General features: G+C 33.1%; 1 protein-coding gene across 5 annotated transcripts in view; it reads right to left on the reverse strand.

Annotated features, from left to right (window-relative positions):
• The window catches only part of LOC148278627 (translational regulator orb2-like), a 273,697-nt gene that overhangs the window by 152,102 nt on the left and 95,525 nt on the right, over nt 1-26,070 (reverse strand). For 3 of the 5 annotated variants that reach the window (XM_088231119.1, XM_088231121.1, XM_088231122.1), the window contains exons 9-10: nt 24,943-25,047; nt 19,516-22,256 (exon numbers count right to left, since the gene is read on the reverse strand). The exons of the other annotated variants lie outside the window; for them this stretch is intronic. In XM_088231119.1, the coding sequence (XP_088087245.1) occupies nt 22,140-22,256; nt 24,943-25,047 (222 nt within the window). In that variant the 3' untranslated portion in view covers nt 19,516-22,139. Of the gene's footprint in view, nt 1-19,515; nt 22,257-24,942; nt 25,048-26,070 lie in introns of those variants that run through there. 5 annotated transcript variants of the gene reach the window in all.

Consider the following 26,070-nt stretch of genomic DNA (forward strand, 5'->3'; position numbering starts at 1 on the left):
ATAATTGAAAAGTACGCTATTTCTAATTATCATACCCTATTATACATATAATCGAAAATAACAGTAAAAATCTTGAGTTTTATCACCTAATTTAATTTTTTTTTCTATGGCGCAAGTGTGGTCCAAATGCATGTTTTTTGCATTCACACATCTGCCTACGCCTTTGGAGAAATCGCAATAAAGTGATAATTAAGATGATTCAATTAATTCGTCAGTTAACTGATAATTTTAATTTTGCGACGCACATAGGTACTAAAAATTAGTTAACTTATGAAGTTTAAAAAATTACTCCTAAAAAGTTTGTCTAATTTTTCTATGCATTATTTACAAAACTTACGATTGTATTATGTGTTACCGTAATTTTAAAAACTTAAAATTAACACTTTAAAAGTGGAGCTCAATGCTAAGGAACGCACTGAGTCTTTCTTAAAATTTATTTTGCTAATTTTAAATATAAAAACTATGAAATTTATAGCGGAAGAAAACGTGTAGGGTTATTTATTTAGAGTAAAAAAATGTGCTAAGTTATATCGTTTATGTGACTATCTGCAAGAATAAAATTTTAGGTGATAAATTTGATGTTTGTAAACAGTTGAAAATGCGCACAGCGTGCTCAAATTAATCCTTCCGGGCCTGAGAGGAGTACCCAGGGTCCTCAAGGTAGCATATTTTTTCAATGACTTCATTGATTTCATTTTTTGCTTAATCCTACCACCGCCATCAAAATTATTAAAAAATAAGTTCGCCAAGATCTTTCTATAATAATTCGAAATTGTTTGCTTTCCCCCTGTGTAAATAGCAAACATTACTATTCATCGCTCAACAGTTTATTTATCTGTGATGTGATGGTCAGTTGGTAAGTGGGCTTTTTTCTATTTGGTGGGTTTTTTCCAGCTATAACCACAAAAACCGGATTTCTGGATTTCTCACGTTATTCAGGCTCGGAAAGGTTAATGTAGAAATAAAAATCAAATTACAGGGAGTAGGTGTTCCCTTGACTAATTTGTAATTCAAATCGATTTAATTGATTTTTAGACGGTATTTTTTTTTTGAGAATTTGAATATATCGAAAGAGTAAATGCTAAATAAGTGATGCGGCATAAGGATTTGCGTTAATTTTAAGGATTGTTAATACATAGAAGAGTAGAAAAAGATGTTTGAAGTGTGAATGCTGGAAAAATGAACGGCGCACTGAAGATTTCAGTCCCAATACTCATGGGAGGTGAAACAAGGAATTAGCATAAAAAGAATGAATGCATAGTGAACGAGGTCAAAGTTCAATGTCTTAGACAAATACGTGGGAAATCAACGTATGACAGGGTTACGTATGATGAAATCAAATGAGTGCTAATCTGAAACAGGTATAATTGATAAGATTAAGAAAAGGTTTCTGAGATGGTTTGCTCATGTAGAAATAATGGTAAAACAGGTATATATAGCAAGAATGAATGGTGACGTAGGACGAAGACGGTCGTCTATGGTCAAGACAAACGTGTCATGATCAGATAAACCAAAATCGATAAAGTTCGGTCGTCAAAAGCAGACACACTACATACAGATGTATGCATGTGAAAGAACTAGGAATTTATGTCAGGATAGACGTGTGTGGCAGTCTGTCATCTCTGTCTCTCCCAAGAAGATATGGAGTGACGGTAGTACTAGCAGTAATGGTTGGGTAAAGATTTTCGAAACGAAAATCAGTATTTTGGGAGTGAGGAAATGCTTAGAGAATTTGGCCAAAGAACTGCAAAATTCATATATGTACAACGTTTCTACAGGTGATTTACCTTGGATATAATCGCACGAGTCCGAAACTAAGCAGTTTTTAAGGTTTTTGTTACTTGACTTTTTACTTTTTTTGAAAAGGCTCAATAACAATTTCTAGAACCGCGTCGTTCAATTCTTGATAATGAAGCACCGTAAAAAGACTGTATACATTCTGTCGTGGCCGTGCTTCTATTGGTGACAAATTTCGAGAAAGTTGACCAAAATCAGTTGTGGTTCCAAAAAACATCGATGCTGGGAGCAGCACGATTGTAAAAGATCAGCATGTGACTGACAGTGAGATAGAAGCATCCTTAAGCATACCTAAGACTACAATGCATCGAAATATGGCTGTAAAAGGATCTGCTCTCAATAGAATTTCATAAAAAGAGTCTTATCAATCGGTGTAAATAAATGTTCAAAACATTCAGAGAAGTAACTTTAAAGTCTGTCGACAGGTTACAAAACTAAGACCTAGGAACTAAGCAACAATCAACTGTTTGAGTGTTGTTGTTCGTAACCGAAGCACGTCCAAGACTATAATAGCTTCAGTTGTACTAAACACGTCACAGCTATTTTTTTAGAAGATTAAAAAACACTCAATGCTGAATGGTATACAATAGTTTGTTTGTCAGAAATCATCAAAGAAATTAGGAATAACAACCAAAAACTTCGTATCTTTTACAACAAACGCCCGCTTCTACAACAAGTCTAATAATTGATTATTTAAAGGAAGAAAATAGAAAATTAATGCTTTATTGCCTGCAGTCACCCGATTTCTCGCCTAACAATATATTTGTTTTCCCAAACGTCAAACGCTGTCCACGCATTTTCGTCACCTCTAGAAGCTGTTGGAATCTTCCAAAACCAAATTTAGGAAATACCACCTTCAGAGCGGAAAAACTGTTCAGAGAATTGGTCCGAACCAATATTTAAAAAGCAATATAACTAATTTCTTTTATTGTTTTTGCAAAACCTCAAAAGGCTTCGTAGAACTCAATTTGGGGTATAACAGCGCATCAGTCACTTAGCTTTGTCACTGTCGATACATTTAAATTGCCAAATACGTATGAATATCCGTAATTTCTTTACAAAATAAAAACGCATTATTTAAAAAAAATTATTGACTATTTTTTTAACAATGAGAATAAGGATTAAAAACATTATTTTAGTATATTTTTTTAGCTATTATTTTGATTATGTAGATATATAAAAAATATGTTTAGACGCTTTTTGCCATCATGCAAATCAAGGTATTATGAAAAAAGGTGTTTATTTTTTGTGTACAGGACAAAATAATACATTTTAAAATTCATTTGAGTACTTGGAGTGATTCTTGTGATGATTTTCTAGGTTCTTGTGCCGTGTGTTAATATTTCTTCTTGCCGATGTTTTGGGCGGAGTTACAGCGTCCATCATATAGGCTGATGTAGGAATGTACCGAGCCGCAGTCGGCAAGTTCGTGTTGTATCGGTCAATGTATGCAATGCCGAGTCATCTCTATTAGAAATTTATAGACAATTCATATAATATTGTCACCGGAGTTTGCTGCGCCCGTTCTCTTATTACTTCATTCCTCACAAAGCTAAACCACCGCACACCCAAGATTCTTCTGAGGCACCTACTCTCAAAACTCAGAATTTTGCTGTTTTTGTGCCACGATTCGCATCCGTGGAGGAGAATAGGCGGCATTTGGATCTCCAGACAGCCTTCATACTGTTGAATCCGGCGCCTGCTACTCCTAACCGCACTCCCAGTTCTTTTTGTAAGCTTCTATTTTTTGTAACTTTCAGACAAAGGGATTTTGAGTATTATTCAATTAAAATCTATAATTTATTTATTTATTATGGATAACTTATACAGCGCCATTTTCGTAATAAAATACCTCAAGGGCGCTTTACATGGTTATTCTATTGTTAAATTAATTTAATTGAAGCTTTTAAATTTGTAATTTAATTAAAAGAATTTATTTTGTTGTCACGTGCTACGGATTAATTCAAATGATTTAGAGAACAAGTGGGTTTTAAGTTTTTTCTGAAACATCACTTCACTTTCACAGCCTCGCACCTCTGCTGGGAGAGCGTTCCATGCCATAGGGCCTGCGACCGCAAATGCGCGTTCACTAAATTTAGTGCGCTGTTTGCGTAGAGGTATAATAACTTTTCCTCTCGCCGTAGACGTAGCTGATCTAAGCGTGAGACGCCTGTCAGCTAGTTCATCTGGAATGCATAGTTCCCTTAGATATTCCGGAGCCGAGTTGTGCAGTGACTTATACATAAGCCAACAGAGTTTGTATTCGACCCTTTGTGGAAAACGTAGCCAGTGTAGTAGTAGCCTACTTTCACTATCTATTAAAACAATTAGTCACGAGAAAATGTTTAAAAAGGCTATAAAAAAACTAATAGTGGAACTAGGTAGAAGTAAAATGGATTGTCTCATTCGGCCATACCAATATGGAATCATCTGCTCCACAAGTGTATAGCTTATGTTAGGTTTTTGTTATTTTCATTGTGTGTTTTGTAATATAAATAATACATATGTACATAAATACCTAGTTTTTAAAATGGTCTGAATATTTGTTAATTATCTTTGTTTATTCTCAAATGTAAAAACATTTCAAAAAAGTATATTGTTAAGTGTCCTCGGCACGGGAAACCCCAGTGAGGTCACATTATTTTTATCATTAATTATAGTTTGTAAGACAAAAAATTTGAATAAATAAATAAATATACTCCCAGATTTTTGAAACTCTCGTATATAAAAATTCAAATTAATAAGAATAAACGGTATTCCAAAAGAGATTAAGCATTTGTTTTGCAGCAAAAACATGTCTGCACTGATTTGGACATACTCAAAATAAATAACTTTTGATTTGCATGGTGTAAAAAGCATTTATCAATAATCAGTTATCGATCGCAATGTCGAAAAAGGAAAAATACAGCATATTAGAAAAAAAATATTCATGAATTTATTAATTACGACTGTTTTTACTTCTACGCCAAATGGTGCGTAGGGTACTGCATTGTTATACAAATCACAGCGTTTTTGATCGTTTGCTATACGTTGGCAAGATAATCAATCATACGCTTTATATACAAGTCTTGTGACTGTAAAATATGCAGTTCGGAAAAATAGTTTTTTAAACTAAACAATTTTTAGGAGAGTAAGTGATTCTCTTTCCACGGGTGCATAGGAGACTGAGTTTGACTATGAAATATTTTGGTAATAAAACATTTAAAAGTAAATATTATTCATCAATTTTGTCCGGAATCGAAGCCACGAAGAATGGTAGCCAACGCTTACCTTACGCTTACCACTACACCGCAAGGCAGACAAATTACTGAGTTACTTTTTTTTTCTCTCTCAATATATTAGCGCCATATAATTAAGAATAGTCCAGAAACCGCATACGCGCATCAAACAGAAGGCGACTAAACTTACTCTTAAAGGAGTAGTTTTGCGATTTGACCCATTAGTTTCTGTGTAGGCGTCACTCAGTCGGAACTCCTGATTTGAATTCAACTATGCCGTGTTGTGTCGTTTTAAAGTGAAATACTGCTGGGATCAACAAGAAATAGGATGGAATCACATTTTATTTGTAAGTAGCAAATGCATTACTTAAAAATTAAACTATTTTTCCATGCGTCAGATTGTCAAAGAAAACAAAATGGACATTTTTAACGCAACAATTATTTACGCCACTTTGCTCATCTAATGAGAGAACTAATGAAAATTGGACCTCACCGATTAAACAACGCCGTGGTGGAAATTTGATCGACATTATCTTTAAAACATCAAATTTTATTTAACATGGCATAAAAATATCCGTTTTATGTAAAATAAAATTTGTTTTATTTTTTAAGTTCAATTACTTTTATTAAATGACCCTTTACTTATCTACTCTGTTGTGTCAATCAATTTTTCTCCGTGTACAATAAAATATAAGAGATTTTTTTAAATATTTTTATTATAATTATCTTACATTTGTGTTATGATTATATTTTTCGCGATCTGGCACCATTACGCGGCGACTTCACGCAAAGGGTGTGGCAAAGTGGGTGGATTTTTGGATACAGTCCGATGTATTCAAATATGATTCTACGCTCCTTCTGGACCATTCTTAATTCAATGATAGGCGCATAGAATCTTAGAGATATATTTTTTTTACGAGACAATAATGTGACAGTAAACGGGAATCAAGATGTGGAATGAACCTGGGAACTCTGATCTGAGAGTCCGCGACACTACCGCGCATATCATAACAGAGATGAAGAAGAATTTTGAAAAGGAAATACAGAAGAAGAGGTATTTACATGCGTTAAGGACCAGTCATTCGCTGATTGAAACGGTTACTTTGCACGCTGTTTCCCACGTTTAAACATCTGATAACAAACTCGTCATCAGTCTTACGCTTCAGGTACTAGTTCAGGGACTATGAAATATTCTAGTCTGAAAACACTATTTTCAATAAATATTTCATATCAACCGTGTCGGGAATCGAACCCGAGACCTCTTGCATGATAGACAAACGCGCTGACCATTACACATCATAAGCCTTGTAAATGCCCAGACCTCTATATTCCCTTCTTAAAGTTGTCTTTCATATCTGTCGTAAAATATGTAGGTAAATCATAATAACTCCCCAGGGGATGGATTCCAGTCCTTGTCTACAGACATTTGGACAAACTCAATTATGGTTAATTATTTTTTTGTGATTTTTTTTCCAATGCTTTATTTTTTCCTAATAACGACATTACGTATGAATTAATCTAGTATACATTATAAAATTGACTATAAATTAGCTATTTACAATTAGACTATTTTAAAAAATTGCATTAAGAGAATTATAAAAATGCCTTTTAAATCGATCAATGCCTCAAAAAGTGCCATTAAAATGTTTATAAAAAAAAGATTTTCAAACTTCGGTTTTTTTACTGCGCCAAAAATATTCGCACATTACGGCGCTGTGTAGTCTCATGCAAAAAATGTGAGATTTTAAATATGAAAAAAAAAAATATTCAAAGGCAATTGCTTCAATCGTTCATAGTCAAAGTCAAAAGCGATAATGTCTAGTCTAATTGCTTAAAATATGAAAAAAAAAACCATCGGCTGACGTTCACAGCTCTAACAAAGACACCACCCCTAACAATGGCTCGGAGGCAACTGCGCAACTGGCGTACTGAGGCAGCGGTATAGGTTACTTTGCTGCTGGCCTGCGTGACGCGTGAATTTGTCTCTCTCGCTCGCGATATACCCATAGCATCGAGAGTGAAACGTAAAGAGTGTTTGAGACAAACGTATATTCGGTACTTTTATTTAGTGATTCATCAAAAGAGATTTATCCAAAAACAGAACAGCGAGTCGTCGATTTTGTCGATTTTTTAATGAAAAATCAGTCCGTCTGCAGTTGTCTTTTTCGCAATGTATCTGGGAGGCATCTGTGAAAGAGTGACAAAAACACCTTTTTTTCAAAATTCTTACCTACCGCGTATTGTTTTAACAGCACTTATTTTTGATACAAAAATTTACCTAAAAGACATAAGTTACAATCAAATTCGATAGATTAAAAAAAAGAGTTTTTTTTCCTATATACAAATTATTTAATTGGACTATGTTCTTACAAATAATCGATCAGAATTTTTACTTATACCGTCAATTATTGTTTTTTTATTTTCATCAATAAAAATTGTCAATTCGTTTTGTAATATATTTACAAATAAATTACTTAGAGCGTCATCATTATTACAATGATTACAAAGTAATTGTAGCTGGATTTGATTTCATCGATTGTAGATTAATATATTCCCACTTCTTAAGCATATGACGTCATAGCTACTGGGCTTTTCGGTCGGCTGCCAACTCCCATGCAGCCTACGTATAAAATACGCTCGCAGGGCTCAGACACCGTGATTCCTGAGGTATATTCTTAAATACCCAAAGATACTTCGGAGTCAGTCGAAAATACGACTCCCATTCGAAATGTTTCGGAATCACTCGAGTGTTTGTTATTAATTAGTAATGCTCAATTTCGTAACACCACCACATTGCCTCTGAATAGCGCCTGCTAACGTCACTCAATACAAAAAAAATCGTTTTCATTTTATTGGTTATTATTGTGGTGGATAACGCATCAGGTACATCCAACACGTCTGCTACTCACGAATCCACTTCGGGTGGATTCCGAAACAACCCGAACGGATAACGCGTCGGAAATTCATAAAATGCTTCGGATACCTGCATTTTTCACACCTAACAGAAACGCCAGAGATAAACCGTGTATGCCATATGCGCAATTAGGGAGTCGACATGGGAACGATTGATAGCAAAAATTAATTTTGATTCGATCAATCGATTTTATGTCATACAAACTTTTCTTCATTAAGTTTATAAATCTTCCTACGGTTTGATGTGTACATACAACGTATGTCTTTGTGGTTCTTTATTCGAGAGAGAGACAGAATTATGTTACTTCTTCGCGTTAGAGAGCGGCGCACATACAAATGCACGTCGCTTATTAATATTTCAACACAGTACGCGAAACATTTTTTTTATTGCAAGACAATTTCCTATTTCCGATTTATTTACTTATTACTTTTATCATTAGACAGGTGATCTGCAAAGTAGGAGAAAGTGTTATTTTTAAATCGCTAGACGTAAAAAAGTTGTAAAGTGGTTACCTACAAATATGTCGGTCGACCGGCACCAGCGTTGAACGGAGAAAGTCTGATTTCCGTTTCCGTTTCGCCGCAGTTAGTGCCTTGTTCAGCTGGTATATTAGTGGGCCTGGTACTAAATGTTCCCAGTGCCCTTACTATTTAGTGAAATGTTTGATCACGAAGTTGATGCTTTGAAAATTAATTCAATTATTTGTCTCTTGCAGAGTAAAATCCGTTCATGGTTTAATCCGTATATTAAGACGATCTCAAAATCAATAAATAAAACCAAAGTATTTCAAATATAATGTTTGATTTTTGCTGTTTTTTACTATTGACCAAACAAAGGCTTAGCTGTTCAAAATACAAAATTTTCGTTGTAGATTATTTTCTGATGTTAGTCCAAATGACACTGAATACAAAACGCAGAGATATTCACGTTTTTAACAGCATGTTGATACGATTCATATCTGTAAAAACAGTGCATTTATTTACTATGTTTGATATAAGTAACAATCCCAATATTTTTGGTCCGCTCAGATACAGATCAAATAAATAAAAATATTCATTTCTGTTAAATGTATATCTGCAGATTTTAATACGCCTGTTCCAGTGGTGAAACCGGCGTTGCGAATTGCAGCTAATTAATTAATATCTAGCCAACTACTCTGAATATTAGCACTTTTTAAAAAAAATCTTCAAGCAAGGCCTTGGGATCTCTGAAATGGCAAATATCGAGCACCCGAGACAAACATACAAAACATTCATTTGAGAGAAAGAGATTTAGGATGGTGAAAAGAGACAGTGATTATCAGGCAATCATTTCCAAACCTCAGGTCACTACAAAGTGACTCGAGGGAGTTTTTTTACACAGTATGCTAAAGATTAATGAAGATACGTATAATGTTGACTCCAGTAAAGTTCTTGTCGACGAAAATTCGGACGAAATCAAAATGACGGTATTTAAAATTGAAATGTAGGTAATAAATGAAATAAGGATAAGGGTAAAACAGGATAAATAAAAAAAAACAAAAAGTTACAAACAATTAAATATATTAAAAAATATTTATAAAATACAAATCAATCAAGGGGTAAAAAAGATACAAAAAAAATCTTCAAAAATATTAAAAATAATTTTTTAAAATAACTAAATTATATATTATACACATAAAGTTCTGAGATATTTTTTTCTGGTATTATTTTTCAATATTCGATAAATTTTCTACTTTATTAAAAAGTCTTAATTAAAATACAAAAATCATTATAATTTAAGTACGCTTTGCTGTTACAAATGAAAAATATTATGCTTTTAAAAATAATTATATGATCAGTAATGCTAGGAGGGGGAGATTTAGCAAATGAGAACTCTCGGCTTCCACACAGTAGTCAGGAGCTTAAAGCATAGACCTGGGCTTGGAAGGCGAGAACTATTCACGGGAACCCGTCACAATAGATCTTCACAGGTCGCAGTGGCGTCAGGAGCTTAAAGCTTAGCACTGACCCCCACCTCTAAGAAAAAAAATTCTAATGTTTTATGGTAAAAATTGACAAATAAACATTGATTTACAAAAGATTTTGGGAATACGAAGTATGATAAAAAATACACGGAATATTTTAATTTCTAAAATAAATACGCAATTGTAAGAGCCATTTTTTTTTAGATGTACACATGTCTATAATTAATTTATATTCATGTGTTTTATTTCAATCTGTAAAGTTTCGGCTATTTTGGAGGCGTAGCTGGTTTTTGACAGGCAGATTAGTAAGACGCGTTGCGTAGTGATCGGCGAATTTTAAAGATTATTTCAGCGCAAAAATAATGGACGCCTCGCCGCTTGTCCATATTTTTTTCATTTAAAAAAACATACGGTTTATGCGGCAGACACCGTATTCATTTTTTTTGTACATTTTCAAGAAACTAGGTGAATAATTTAATGTTCTAATTTTTAACGCGCGTAAGAAATATTTTTTTGGATCCCCGTTGGGCTGGAGTTTCTCATTACATTGAAGGGGATGAAATTAATATTGACGTTTAAAAAAAGGCGTTTTTAAATATTCTCGATTTCCGTGCATTTTTTTATAAAACTGCGTATGTATGTCTAAAATCATTTCGTCAATCATTTTAGTTTAATTGTATTTATACTTAATCTCTGACATTTGTCAAAAATAGTTTGTACGGATTCGAACTCGTTACACGGTGAAGTCAAGCATTAGGTGTCAACTACTTTACTACTGACGAGAAAATAAAATGTCGTTTAAAAATTAAGCAAAACACATAAAAAACAAATAAAATGAATTATACTCAAATTTGGTACTCAAAATAGTTATGTTAAAATATTTTGCTGGACTAAAATTGTTTAATTTAAAAAAACAAACAGTTTTTACCCGCAAATCATGAAGGACAACAAATAAATTAATAATTATAACATTAAAATAACAAAACATAAATTTTTCAAACAGTTGAACACGTATTTTTAATATAAATATTAAACTATGCTAAAAAAATATAAAATGTGAGCAAATTAATCGATTTCAAACGATTTTAGTACATTTTTTTCATGAAAACGCGTGTTTAAAATTATCAATTAATTATTTAACTGTTGATAAAGACTAAAAAATCAATTTGCAATGTTTATTGTTACATAAATAATGAATAGGGATAGAATTGTACGCCAGACAAAGCGTATTTTAATCAGTTTTAGCAAAATTATTGAAATGTTGTATTTTATAAATTTATAGCAAATTTTATAGAAATTTAACCAGGATATTTAGCATGTAGTCAACTGCGCTAACTACGTTAAAAATTAAACAGCGGAAATAAATTCATGTTTACTTATTTTTAATAGATTAAACCTTCTATTTCAATCAAAATATATAAATAAAAAAATATCTTATTAACGCCAAAATTTGACGAGTCTTTAGAATAATACTTCGAAAAAACCAGAATTAAAAAAAAGAATAGAATTTATTTAAAAAATACGATAACAAAGCGAATTTTGATTAAAGCGTTATTTTATCTATTTTTCTAAATGGTGCACAAAAAATAAAGTACTTAACAGAACTGAAATTTTGTATTATAAAAATGGTATGAAGTTAAAATATTTTGTACTTAGATAAGTAATAAAAATTATGATTTGTAATGGTACTTATATTGAGCAAACTTTAAAAAAAGGGGGAATAAACTTTTAATTCGAATTTTCGTTAAAAACAAATTTAATAACGCCATGATCAAATTTCACTGTTTTAACAAAAAAATAACAATAAATGATAATAAAATACAGGAACATTCAGTGTTTTCGGGGCAAATTAGTTAATTGAGGATAAATATTTCAATCGTGTTTTTTTTACGAAAATGCATTAGATTAAAACAGGGTATCTCGCAATTACACTTAAAAAATGTGATCGATTCACATTATCAATAATTCACGATCTTAAAATTTATTTTTTAATGAATCCTTTTTTACCATCGAATCAGATCTCAAATTTTAGGTGTTTGGCTGCGTTACACTCTGAAAAAAAACTTAGTGAGAAAAAGATGTTTTGGTTGCTAGAAAAATCAACAATAAAACTTACTAACTACAGTAATAAAATAGTCAAATTTTTGACAAGACTAGTGAAATTGGTATGGAACTGATCACCTTATTTTTGTGTTTTAATTTCAAATATACATATTTTTAAAATACTTTTAAATGTATTGCAATACATAATATTAGGGCCGGTTTTATAAACAATCTATTGAACTTTTGTTCGTCGATCCGTTTACCTTTTGCATCGGCAACTGACGGTTGTGATTTATAAACCAATTCTGTTAACAAACGGTCGCCGGTAAATAATTCAAATTCTAGAAACAATTTTCCGAATTCAAATAGGTTAAGTATTTTTGTATTCAATCGGATGATGAATGAAGTTATGTGCATGTAAAACAAAACCAGAACCCGGGACGAGTGTTTTCGACTCGATGGCTGCTCTTAGGTAAAAACGAAATAAATATTCAAATAAAAAATTGTCATAACATCTGTCAGCGTAAAATATACGAGTAACATTGGCGCTTAAGATAATGGGTCGTTATACAAAACACAAGAGCCTGAGCCTGGTAGTTACCATTTAACCATTATTTTAACGAGTTATAAAGCTACAATGTTTATAAAAAGTAATAATCAGCTGGTGTATAAAATATTAGTTCAAAATTGTGTCAAGCTTACTTGCGAGTGTCAATTTATAAAACCGGCCCTTAGTTAGCGGACATTTTTATATTGCATCAATGAAAAAAAAAAGTTAAAAAACGGCTTAAATTTCAAACTCGTTGGTGTGAATAAGTGTTTCAAAATAGTGTTAAAATTGTTATAATCTACAAGAAAAATTGCGTATCTAAAACTACTATTCGCCTTGCTGGTCATTTTAATATTTCAAACGAAGAGTATGGATTTAACAACGTTTTCAATGTCAACTTCCTTTTTAACCTAAATAACAAAATTCACTAAATATTTTAAGCATAAGACTAAAAAACAGACAATTATTTTAAAAAACAAACAATTAAAATACTTATGATATAGTAAACAATCAATTGATTATTTGGTAAAATTTTCTACAGAAAAAAAGCGTTTCCGAGTTTTTAAAATACTTTAGCGATTAATTTTTTATGTTTTTTATGTCGTACGAAATACAAAAATATAAAAATAGAAAAATTTCGATATTCCGAAATACACGCACTAAACACAAAATCGTTAATTTTACATACTCAGTAAAATATTTCGCTTGGTCTGACCCTAAATCATCAAATTAGTAGTTTAATAACGAAATTTTGATTTTTAAAGACTCTGTTATGAGTCGTGTATCAAAAAAATCATGTAATGTTCATAGATCTTACAAAAGACAAACACAATCGAGTAATGGCTGATAAAATGTGGTGGTTTGAGTTTAGTGGATTCGTGAGTGAAAATGACGTAAATTGAAGAATCAGACTCGGTCAGGAAAACTGTAGAGCTGTCTACAAGAATAGGATTAGGTGGAGCTGCCTTCGGCAAGTAAAACACATATTTGAAGACAAAGAAATTTCATTTTGCCTTAAAAAAAGATCTTAAACTCGTGTATTCTATCGATGGTAACTTATGGACGTACAGTAACGAATGTCCAAAAATTTTAATGCACAAAATGGTTTCTTGGAACTGCAGATCTTGGTGCGAGTCTCTGAGAGATTAGACGGAGAACCAAAGTTGCTGATGTCATGAAACGTGTGGTAAAACTAAAATGGCAATGGGCAGTAACAAAGAATACCAAAGAGATGGATCTTGGAGATTGTCCAGATAGCTAATGGTACCTGGATGCGGAGTGGTCAAGTCAGAGACGAGTGGGAGTTGGAAGAGGTCTATATCCAGCAGTGGAGAGAAGAAGGATAAAGAAAAAGAAGGAATCGCATAACCAATCTTTTCGAACTAAGCCATTTATAAATATCCCACATATTTATGTAAAGGCTGGCATTTAACTGCACAGACTCTAATTTTGTCTTTCGCTCATAAAACAATATTGAAATTTCCAATATTTTTCTATGAAGTCTTGGAAAACCCCACCAGAATTAATTTCAATACAATCTTTGAATATTGTAAGGTTAGTTAAGACTTTATTTTATTTTGCAGCTGTGGCCAGTAGTATAATGAATGGCGTTGCTTCTCTAGATATCGATTCTTGAAAATTAGAAGTTAAAATCAAAAAGGCTTTAGTACTGCAGAGATCCGCAGACAAGGACCGTTGTTCACGACTGTTTTCGGGAGCTAGAGAAACAAAAAAGTATATTTCACTGACTTGAATAATACAACCTTTGTGGATAGATCCAAACATAAAACAAAATATGCTTTTAACTCATTAATAAAACACAAAATCTAGACCGATCAAAAAGGAATTTAAAAAATCAGGTTCAGACCAAACAAAAAATTGCACATATTTTACGATAAATTTTCAAGATACCTCTCAGTCAATTAACGCGGATTTTCGATTGTTAATTTTGAGTTATTTTGCGATTATCAATGGGAAAAATTATCGATTCTACAATTTGGTGTAGTCAAATCAAAAAATTGCACAAAAACGCATAATTTTAAGATATAGATTGAGTATCATCGTGAATAAATAACTGAACCATAATGTTTTGAAAAAAACGGCTATGTTTTGTGGACAAAAAATATTTTTTTTCGTCTTTGTGCATGTATTAAAAGGCGCTCGCAAAGGTTTGCTTTCGACCTAATGAAACTTATCCGAAACCAAGTAAAGGCTGTCACCAGAGTCCTTAAAGAACACAGCAGATTGAATAAACACCCACCTGGAATGAATTTAGCTGAAGCTTCTAGATGTAGGTTCTCCAGTTCAGATTATGAAACACTTTAACGTGATGCTTTATATAGCAAAAGCCGCACCTTTGGGGGACAATTGATCAAATTTAAGGCTAAGAAAATACTCGCTTTCTGCCTAATATTTACTGGATTCAAGTGTTTTATCATGTTACCTTAAGAACATGATTTAGGCCTAGACAAATTTATTTATTTAACTTCATGTACATATCATATATTTGTATATTGGCGAGATTATTGCTAATTGAAAATTTCCTTCAACCAACCAAAAAAGTTCATTTCATTCATGTTTCAAAACCTAAACTCCGTGGTGTAATGGCTAATAATAATATAGTTTTGACTGTCCCCACGTAAAAATGATTGAATCTGTATTTTGCGAGGTTTACAGGAGGGTAAAACCAAAGCTTGATATTTTTAAAGAAGCTATTAGACAACGCAGAATTGCCAAATAAGTTATTAAGGATGAAAAAGAAAATAATTGTTTCTTCAGGCGTCATTTAAACAAAGAATAGAGGATGGGATATGATTCCACAGTAGAGCCGCATGGACATTACATGAGTTAGAGAAGAATAAAGAATTGTGGATAGGTGTTAAGATGGTGTTTTGAGAAGAATAATGAAGAGGTAACCCATGAACTGATGAGCGTCGACTGAGGTATATAGGAGTGTTAGGACAATGAAGTACAGTGAACATAAGTTAGAGGGAGTGATAGTCTCTCCGCTGTCTAATTTTGAGCCATTTCGATTTAAATGTATCTATAAACTAGATTAAGCACTCGTCGTGTGTTCCGGAAACTAACTTGTAGTCAGCAAACGTGAAGCAGTGTAAAAAGATGCAACATGCATCTTTGAATTCACAGTTAACTAGCGTAGACAGTTAGTCTTTTTTACTCTATTATGCGTTTTGCATGGCTATTTTCACGCACAATGCCAATTTTTTGGAAAATAATTTCAAAATACAGTTCTATGAAGCAAATGTCAATATTAAATTATAACTCAGTGGTTATTTCATGTTCCTTTTATTGCAATGTTATTTATATTTAGTTTAATATGTCGCAATTATTGTCCACCCAGTAATACATTGAACGCAGATAAAAACCGATAATTTTTCCCTTGATAAAATGCAAAAATGACATTTAAAAACGTTTTACAGGCTAATTTTCTATTGCACTCGCCGGCCATTTTATTTATTTATAATTTGTATTCTAAATTTATTATTTTAAGCCGAATTAACAGTAAAAAAAAAAGACAAAATTTCATAGGTAAACATGAAAATATTTTACTAAATTATAATAATTTTTACTACTTAGTAGAAGCAATACTCAACAAAGTTACATAATGCATCCTATCCGCCACTAATTTAGTGATTAGTTATTCAACTTTGTTACTAAACGCACGCAGGCCGGACAGAACTCTATGTATCTAACAATTTAGTCACATATAAACAAAAGCGAGTAAATCCACTATATGTATATTTCGCTATCACCAACAGAACGACGTCAAAGCCATGGACGATTCTCGCAGTTTCGTGTACCTCAAACAAAAGGTTCCTTAAATTAGTAATGCAAAAATTAAAGAACGAATATTTGCAAATACGATCACAAATGCGGGATGAAAAGTTTGACGAATTTTTGAATCCACCGAAGACGCAGCTTGGTAAGCAATCAAAAATGTTTCTCACAGTTTCCAGGTAAGTCAGAATGTTTGAATATCGTGCAGTTAAGAATGGAAAATGTTTAAAATTATAAATGTCCGTATCTTGGAAACCATGTGTGATGGAGAAAAACCGACAGAAATTTATGTATTTTTTTAAAATTAGGCAGACATGGAAAATATTTTTAAAAATGGAATAGAGTCAATTTTTAGGCGAATTCCGATCATCCATGCGCTTTTTAGCAGCAAAACGAAATAGGATATTTACTTAACCTCGAAACGATATTAATATTGCAGTTTTGTTTTGTTTAAACATTTGCATTCCTATAATTTTTCCATCTGTTGCTTTTTGGAATAGAACAGCTGAAACATTTATTGATGTGAAGGAGATTCTACCAAATTATTCAATCACATAAACATATAGACTTTCGCTTTTGTTCATATATATACTCAATCGTAACTAAATAATAATATAACATTAATTTACAAATTATTTTTTAAATCATTAAAAGTCAGATTGACAAATTTCGACTTTTCAATACAAATCACTATCAAAGATGTCTTATTTTCATTTATTTTGTAATTAATACGAGGGATTTTGTTATTTAACTCAATAATCCACAATTTCCATTTTTTTTCAATTCGAACGTAGTTTTTTGTCTTAAATCAAAATGACAAGATTATATTTAAGTCTTTTGAAATATTTGATGTTATTTTATTTATTCAAATTTCGCAAAATTATGAATGGGAAATTTACAACCCTTACTCGGACGCACCGGAGGTGCTATTCTGAATCTTCTCTACCCCCTAGAGAGTGGTTAAATTGTCAATTTTAATTTTTTGCATGCGATTGCACTTTGCTTCATAAATGGCCACACTGATGATTTAACTTTGAAAATATACGAACACGAGAAACCAAACATGAATATTCATTTAGAACATTATTGCGATCTTAAACATTACCCTACACACTTATATTGGTTGAAACTGTATTTTTTTCCCGTTTTTAACAGTTTTTTTTTTACCTCATTTGACGTTTAAATCATTAGTAGGGTCATGTATGTAGCAAAGTGCAATCGCATGCAAGAAATTAAAATTGACAATTTAACTACTCTCTAGGGGGTAGAGAAGATTCAGAATAGCACCTCCGGTGCGTCCGAGTTAGGGTTATAAATTTGATGGTTTGTTTCACATGCCAAGGTACGAAGGTAGATGAAAAACCCTGCGTAAGCAATTCAAAATGGAATATCACATTTACAACAATTTCGTCAATACAATTTCAATATAAACCACTTTAGTTCTGACTTACGATCCTTTATTATTTACGTATTTTAGGAAGAATATAAAGGAGATAAAAAAAAACAGTGTCGCGAAAGTCCTGACGAAGATTGACCATATATTCTTCATGTAATGAAAAAATATCAAGATACGCTGCAATGAGGAATTCCAGTCCAACCCGGAATTAAATTTTAAAAATGTTTCCGTGTACACGTGAATATTTAAAAATTTTGGAGTAGTGAAATATCTCAAAAACGAACGCAAAAATAAAAAAAAATGTTAAAAACAGTATTCATTTTAAAATCGTAAATAATGACGTCACTCCTTATATCTACGTGTAGTATTTCCGGTTTCCGCTTTAAAGCCCCCGCACCTTGTAAGGAACGTTTTGACCATAGAAAAAAAAGAGTATAATTTGTGATTGGTGATTTGGCGGCGAATAATTCGATTACGATCTACGACCTGAAATCCGGCAAATAATACTTAGTTGACATTTCAACCAGAGATTTTGTCAACTTTCTAGGTTTTTCTAAATCAAAACGTTCGTAAAAACAACCATAACATAGAAATGAGCAAATTACGATCAACCAAATGAAGTAATCAAAGCAATATTCCATAGATTCTTGTCAGTTTTGTTATTGGCTGGAGAAATACATCTTACCGCGGTCAGTGAAAGTAAGAACGCCAACCGTTTCATGACGTTACTACTGAAAAGAGACTCACTGATTAGTCATTTGGCGCGGTATTTGATAAATGTAACTTTAAAAAATCATATATTTGTAAACAACGCACAAATATATATATATATATATACATTTTTGCTTGGTTAAATAGTAGGCTAATACTAAAAAAAATATTAGAAAACAGTGGAATTCCTCATTGGGTTACTAATGCAGTGCACTTTATCATCAGAATGATCATTACGGTGATAAAGTACTAATGACGATGTAGTAACCTTAAAATCGGTCGGCGTAGCACAAAACTTAAAACTAAAGTGGTTTAATGCCAATTTATTAACAAAAATGCGTAAAAAAAATTGTTTGGTGTTCAGCATCAAAATACGTTATGTGCTTGGCCATAAAAGCGTGCATTTTGCAGCGCGGTGCAGGCGCGGTACGCCGTCAATATAGACACTTCACTCGTTACCAAATGTTTGAGTTCACCGCGCCCGCGCCGCGCCGCAAAACGCTCGCCACTACGGCCAGGCACTGAGAGTGACATAAAAATTAGATTTTATCGCCTATTTCTAGGTTTTGTAGAAATCTTAGTTTTATTTTGGAGCTAAACATGTGTTAAATCAAAAAGATATATTTTTAAAGCATATACAAAATAAACCATAGAAAAAAAAATATCAAAGGTCCGAACAATACAAAATTAGATCGTTGAGATAGCCAAATACTTTTAACAGAACTTTTATTTAAAGATTACGTGCATTTGGACTCCTAAAATATTTAAGAAAACAAACATTCATGAATGTGATTATTGTGTCAAATAAATGAACACGTCATTCATTTATTAGCTGCATCTCGTATCTCGTATTAAGCTAACATTGCCCTCAACAATTCAAAATAAAGAATAGCGAATCACGATACATTCTTGCGAGTGGCGGTAGTAAGCATATTTTCTTGGTTCATATTTTTTATTTAACTTGTTGCCACAGCTACGAGATTGACTGTCAATGTGTTAACGTATTAAAAAAAATTGGAATGACCTACTTATTGATTAAAATGATTTATATTTAAAAACGATTCATCTGTTCTGTTTTTTACAATTACTGTGTAATTAAAGCATTTTTACGTTTCTTCCACATTCATGAATGGCATTTTTCGATTTTCTATATCTGCTTGGTTTGGATATTACACTCCCATGCGCGATAGTTTTGACATTCATTGGTGGCATGAAAAGGGGTTAGTTATTCTTTATAGACCAATCTCACAATCCTATGTGCGTGTCAGTTTTAGAATATGTTTAGCTTCGGTATCGTATACAAATCATATCTTTTTGATCTAAACATGTATGCAATACTATTTCAATACGGGGGTTGATTGAAACACTATTTCTTTGACCTATGTATTTCGAAGTGGATAAGAAAATATTTTTAACCTCATATTTTGACGTAGTTCCCTGGAGTATGCACTTCTTCTAACGATGCTCAGACATTTCTACAGCTTACGGATAGACCACTTGACCAACCTTTGGCCACGACTCGTGCAGCAAACAAGGCGTAAGTGTCCATGGCTCATATTCACGATGCTGGAGTTGAATTGGTTGACACTAATACTTCTCACATATTCATCTGATTTAGCCTCCGGTGACTACCAGCTATTCCTTAAACTTAAGGGATATTTGCGAAGAGGACGACAATGAGGTCATGAGTGATTGGCAGGGATCGGACAAACGGTCTACCAGGAAGCTATAGATATGTTGGAGCATCGCTGAAATAAGTGCATGCAGGTTCGGGGAGACTGCGTCAAAAATAAGCACAAAAGATATTTATCATCCATTTTGAAATAGGTCAGGGGAAGAGCATATTGATCAACTATTGTAATTAGCAGTTGTTTTAAAAAGTCCTCTAGAAAGATACTTGTTTTATGCAAGTAGAAAAAAAAAAAACAAATTCAGTAGAAAAGACGATGAAAGCCAAGACGTATGAATTTCTCTTAAGTTTGAACATTGATGTATCGAAAAGTTGTATGTCAAACTTTATATGCTTATATTTTTATGAAAAGTAAATAGATTTAAATTTACATTTTGACTGTCAATAAATCTTTGTAAATTAATACAGGAAATGATAGGTTTACTACCACATGCCGCACTCCGCATGTGAGGACTTGAGTCTCCATAGCGGTGCCCACATACAAAGAAAAACAGCTCGTAACTGAACGAGAAAAACAGCCTGAAGGAACTTTCTGTAATCTCGTAGCCTTGGCATCTGTGTGCCGAAAGAAGGTTATCCAGAGGTTCGTAATATGCACTTCATTTTATTGTAAAAAAGAGGAAAGTGAAATATTCACTGACTGGGACTAAATTGATTGGACATAATCGATTCGCCGAGATTATTACAAAACTATTTTAAAGCCTTGACACTCATTTTAGAAGAGACCAGATCTGAAAATCTGACAGGACCTATAACAGGATTACGGATAGTAGCAAAGAGCTCTAGTCGGTGTTCATAGAGATATTTATCGTTGGAATCGTAAAAAACCTATTTAAATATTTAACTTCAAAATACAATTTCAACGTTTTTCCCGATGTGTGAAAATACATTACTGTCCAGACTTCCATAAATCTTTTCTTGAGAATTTCTCAATCTTTTTTGAGATATTTGCACCAAAATACCGAGATGGTTGGAATTCAGTAATAATTTCCATACTTAGTGTCAATCAAATGTCTTTGGAGTGACTAATTTCTCAACAGAGAGGAAGGCTATAAGACTCTTTTGATAGATCTCTGAACCGCTATAAAGGAATCCATCATCATCATCATTCTATTTCTGCGGCTAATGGTACATAGGGCACTTTGTTGGTACACCAACTGCAACGTATCTCATGTTTGTTACACGAAATAATTTAGTTTATCTGTGTCCGGGTGGATGAAGAATACAGTTATGTTTGTCAAATAAATTATTTGATGGTGATGTACCAATGCAGTGCCCTTTGCATCATCAAATAATTTCTTTATCTGGGTTTGCGTATCCATCGAAAAATCATTTTCTTCGTCTCTCTTGAGGTATTGGCCTCGTTAGATGAATTTGTAAGAGTTAGAATTTCAGAATTAGTCTACACACATTTGGGAATACTCAAAATACTCTTGGTTAAGTCTTTATAATTCCTCAGTTGATCAGTGAGCGAACTTGCCTAAGCATCTTCAAGACATTTAATTGGATAATTACAATCAACATTTGATCAATATTTTCGTCAAAATGGTAAAATCAGGTTGAATGAAATTTTGTTCAATTCGACGAAAATGTAACCATTATTTTACTAACTGCTTTTAACTTAACTTTTGGTAGCGTAACCAGAACCAATTTTTTTCAAAACAATTGTTCCATTTAACGTTTACATGAAACGAATTTTGTTCATTTGGACGAAAACGCAATAATTATTCAACAAGCATTCTTAACTTTATTTTTGGTACTGCAACTGGGTCATAGAACAACGCGTTTTTGTCAAATATTTGTTCCATTTATCGTTTACATGCGACAAATTTGTTCATTTTGACGAAAGCAAAAATTGAACTTTTTTCTATGGAACTTAAAATTACAGCGGCATGTAAAATAGGAAATACGTCAAACGTAACCAAGAAGTATTAGAGATTGTACCAAAATTAACTATGATCTTGAAATTTCTACAAAAAACGTCGATTTTGTTTGTTTTTTAATTGTGTGGAGTCCTGGGCATGGCAGCCTTGCGCTGCGGTCGCTGATGGTGCACTGTGGTGTCTTCATGGGATGGCTAACACCAGCGGAAGGGAACAGCTCTGGGCCTGTCAGCGCCTTCCTTGACCAGGGGCTTGTGGAATTCTCTGCCTGGTCGGCTGTGAATAGTGGCCCAACAGTGTTCACAGTAGTACTGAAATTAAATAAATCAAATTTAGTTTAACATATGAGGCACGTCAATAGGTTACCACCAGAGCCCGCCCAGGGCACTGCAGTTTGAACAAACACCTTGCTAGAATGAACCTTTTTGAAACTTTAAGATGTGATTCTGCAGTATAGATGAGGAAACACATAAACACATTATATGTGGATGTGACGTTTTACACAATAAAAGGAGCCTCGTTTCCGGGGATCACTGGTTAAACCTAAGGATGTTCAAGAACTCGCTTTCTACCAAATAACCCGATACTTTATGCATCTGGACTTGAAAGAAGAGATCTTTTCACGGGGATCCATCACGATACATCTTAACAAGCTGCAGTGACGTCAGAAGCTTTCATAATGCATAGCACTGACCCTTACCTCTATGAAAAAGAGTAAGAATAGGCACGTCAACGACTCTGATTTGCTAGGGGACACCATAATCGATCTTCGGGAGCTGTTAAATAGTGTGGATGCATTTGACGAACAACTATGTCCAACAGTTGCCTGTGTAACAAAATGTATAATATTTGGCTTACTTGACTACTCGGCGTTTTCTCGCTAAAGAGGTGGGTAACATTGAAATAGTAGACCAATTTAAGTATTTTGGTAGCGTTCTAACAGAGACCTTTGATCCAAACTGATTCAACTGAAATTGTGGCAGCTAGAGCCGCTTTTATCAAAATGGAATCCCTCTTGTGCAGCGATAGTACTAAACTTGAAAATAAGACAAAAATGAAAAACAGTTATGTGTGGTTTGTATTGTTGTATGGCTGAGAGACTTGGACTCCAAAGGTTAATACTGTAAACAAGCTGGAATCTTTTGAGATGTGGTTACATCGCAAGATGCTTAAGATTCTTGGACAGACCCGATAGTGAACCCAGAAGTTTTAAATTGAGCTAAAACGATGATAAAACTCTTAACAACCATTAAAGTTTAAAAAAAATATATCTGGGGTAAAAAATGCACGGATAATCCAACCACTTGCTCCATTTGATTTTTTAGGGCAAGATTGAGGTTCGCCGAGTGGCTGGAAGAAGGCAAACGTTCTGGCTGCGTAGCATTCGAGACTGGACTGCAGAGAAGATTTTACGGGCAGCACAGGACACAGAGATCTTCGCCAGAATGATTGTCATCTATAGGGATACCTGACAGGGCACTTAGAGAAGAAAGAGACACATTTTTTTATAAAAAATATTTTGGTTTATACATCTTTGTCCGGACGAACAAAAACAAAGGTTATTTTTTGATTCAAAACCTTGAAATTAATTAAAAACGTGTGTCAAATCAAAGGCAAAGAAATTTGTGTTCCCCAGGGTTATTTACTATCTTTTGCGTAATATATTATGCGCCAAGTAAGTAAAATTTTATCAAAAAGGCGTTCTAATAACAAAAAATATAGTTAAATTACTAAAACGTATTGTTTAATTAATGTTTAAAAAAACCTTATTGAATTTTTGAAACGTGTTATTTTCAGATTTCAGTATACCTAAAACTAATATAACCTAATAGATTATGGAAATGGAGAAAAACCATTTCAAGATTATTGACCACGAAGTTAGCTACAGATTACCACAATACGACGGGCCGTAAGTACTTGGGTTGAGAATTGCGAGCGCAATCCAAAACAGTCCATTACACGTTTGTTTTTAAACTCAAGACCAAAATAAAACGAAAAAAAAAATTTGAACTCTTTTTTGTTCAATGTAATAAAGCTTAAGGGCTTCTCTAGGGGTAATAAATCTGAGCAGAAAGTCAAGTTTTCTTGACAACCATAATATTTTAGTACAAACATATAGCATAGGTCAGAAAAATTTCCCCATACTTTACCATTAAAATGTTTTAAGGACTAGTCATGTCATGTCTCGTCTGGTAAGGTTCGTCATCATGCTTTTAACATAATTAATATATTACAACAGAGATGAAAAACATTTAAGAGAAGGTAATATAGAAGTCTAGGCATCTACAGGGCTTATGACCCGTCAATGGCTGGTTTAAGTGGCCACTTTATACACTGTGTAACATTCACCATTCTGCCTATATTTGAACATCTATATTCCTTCAATTCTTTCATCTGTTGATGTTTGTGAAGTTAAAGAGCTGAAACCTTTATTTATGCGGGTGAGATTCATCTAATTGAATTACTAGGCAACGCCTGAAAATATTATTTTTTCAATTTCTATACTTCTTCATGGACCAGGTAATTTATCAACAATATTTTGAGTTTGTCCACATTTTTGTAGACAAGGACTGGATTCAACTCCCTGGGGAGCTGTTTATATTAACATATTAACATCGTATTACAACAGAGATGAAGAACATTTAAGAGAAGGCAATGTATAAGTCTTTTAAGTCTTTAAGTATTTTAACATAAGCTTGGTACATCATTGATTTTGAAAACTTCTTAGGGAGAGAAATTTGATGCAGTATAAAAAATATTGTTTATTTTTTATTTATTTTACATTTTTTTTGCACCACAACAGGCCAGGAGGCCTAATTACAGTGGTGAATTACATTACAGAAAATCTTTTTTTTTTGTGTTCTCACCGGGAATCGAACCCGGAACCTTTCGTGCGTGAGTCAAACGTCTTGACCACTACACCACGGAGGCCGCCAATTCATTATTCGTCAGTAGTCGATCTTGCAAAAGTATAATAATTAAATTATAAATAATTACCTGGAGACAGGTGACGTTGGCGCAGAAAAATGGGGCGAACTTCCCTCCGCAGCGCGCCCCCTGGCATTCGTCACACATCTGGTCGTCTAGGACGTATGGCTTGACCTATTCAATCAAAATCAGTTTTCAAAATGCATCATTTAGATGTTTTTCAACTCTCAAAAGACTGTGTCAAAAAAATCGTTTAGAAGCAGTGCTGAAACGCTTGTTATATTTAGCAAAAAGCAGTTGTCTAAAATACAAGTATTTGACAACTAAATCTGATAATTTTTTTAATATTTTTTATTTTATTTTATTTTTTATTTATTGGGGATATCAACAGTAATACATTTAACAAAAATACAACAAATAAAATATACAGAGAATAAAACCAATGACAGATATCCACAGAAATTCATTAAATACACGTACAATACATACTAGTGTGTTTGTGTGAGTGTAAGTGAGTGAGAGGGTGGGTGTTAAATTGGAATGAGGGTGGACATGTGTGTAAATATTGCACAAGTGTCAAGTGTCGAAAATACAAATTTATTTAAAATATTAAGAATCAGAGATAAAATATAATAAAATAAGATAAGATAAAATAAGACTTTATTATTGAAACTAAGTATAAGACAAAAAAGTATGTTTTAAGACGCGCATTTTAAATGTTATTTTTTTACAATCAAATGGATCAATAAGGGGAAAGTTCAAATTATATTCACTAACAAAACGTATAAGTGGAGAGTTCTGGGCATAGTTCGTACGAACTGCTGGCAGATGAAATAGAGAGCTCGACGTGTGACGGGTGCGGTAGCCGGGGACATTTAATGATAGCTCCGACAAAAGAGCCGAACTATCGTCCACTAAGTATGTCATAAAGCACCCCCATGTCCAACAGTAGACGGAAAGGAATTTAAGCATACTGTAGCAAAATACGACTTATAATATGAAATTTCAATTATTTAAACAAATAAAAGAGAAATATAAAGTCTCGTATTCTATTAAGACTCATATAGCATTATAGCCACACAAAGGTTGAAGATTTTTTTTTACATTTCTACGATTTACCCAAATGCTTTAATTTTGGAGTTTCGAATTTCCCCTTTAGACGTAAAAAACAGTTAAAAAATTATAAACAAGTCGTGG

The sequence above is a fragment of the Micrasema longulum genome, unplaced genomic scaffold, assembly GCF_059751315.1.
Source record: "Micrasema longulum isolate JH-2025_06_02 unplaced genomic scaffold, ASM5975131v1 h1tg000850l, whole genome shotgun sequence".
NCBI classification, from domain to species: Eukaryota; Metazoa; Arthropoda; class Insecta; order Trichoptera; family Brachycentridae; genus Micrasema; species Micrasema longulum.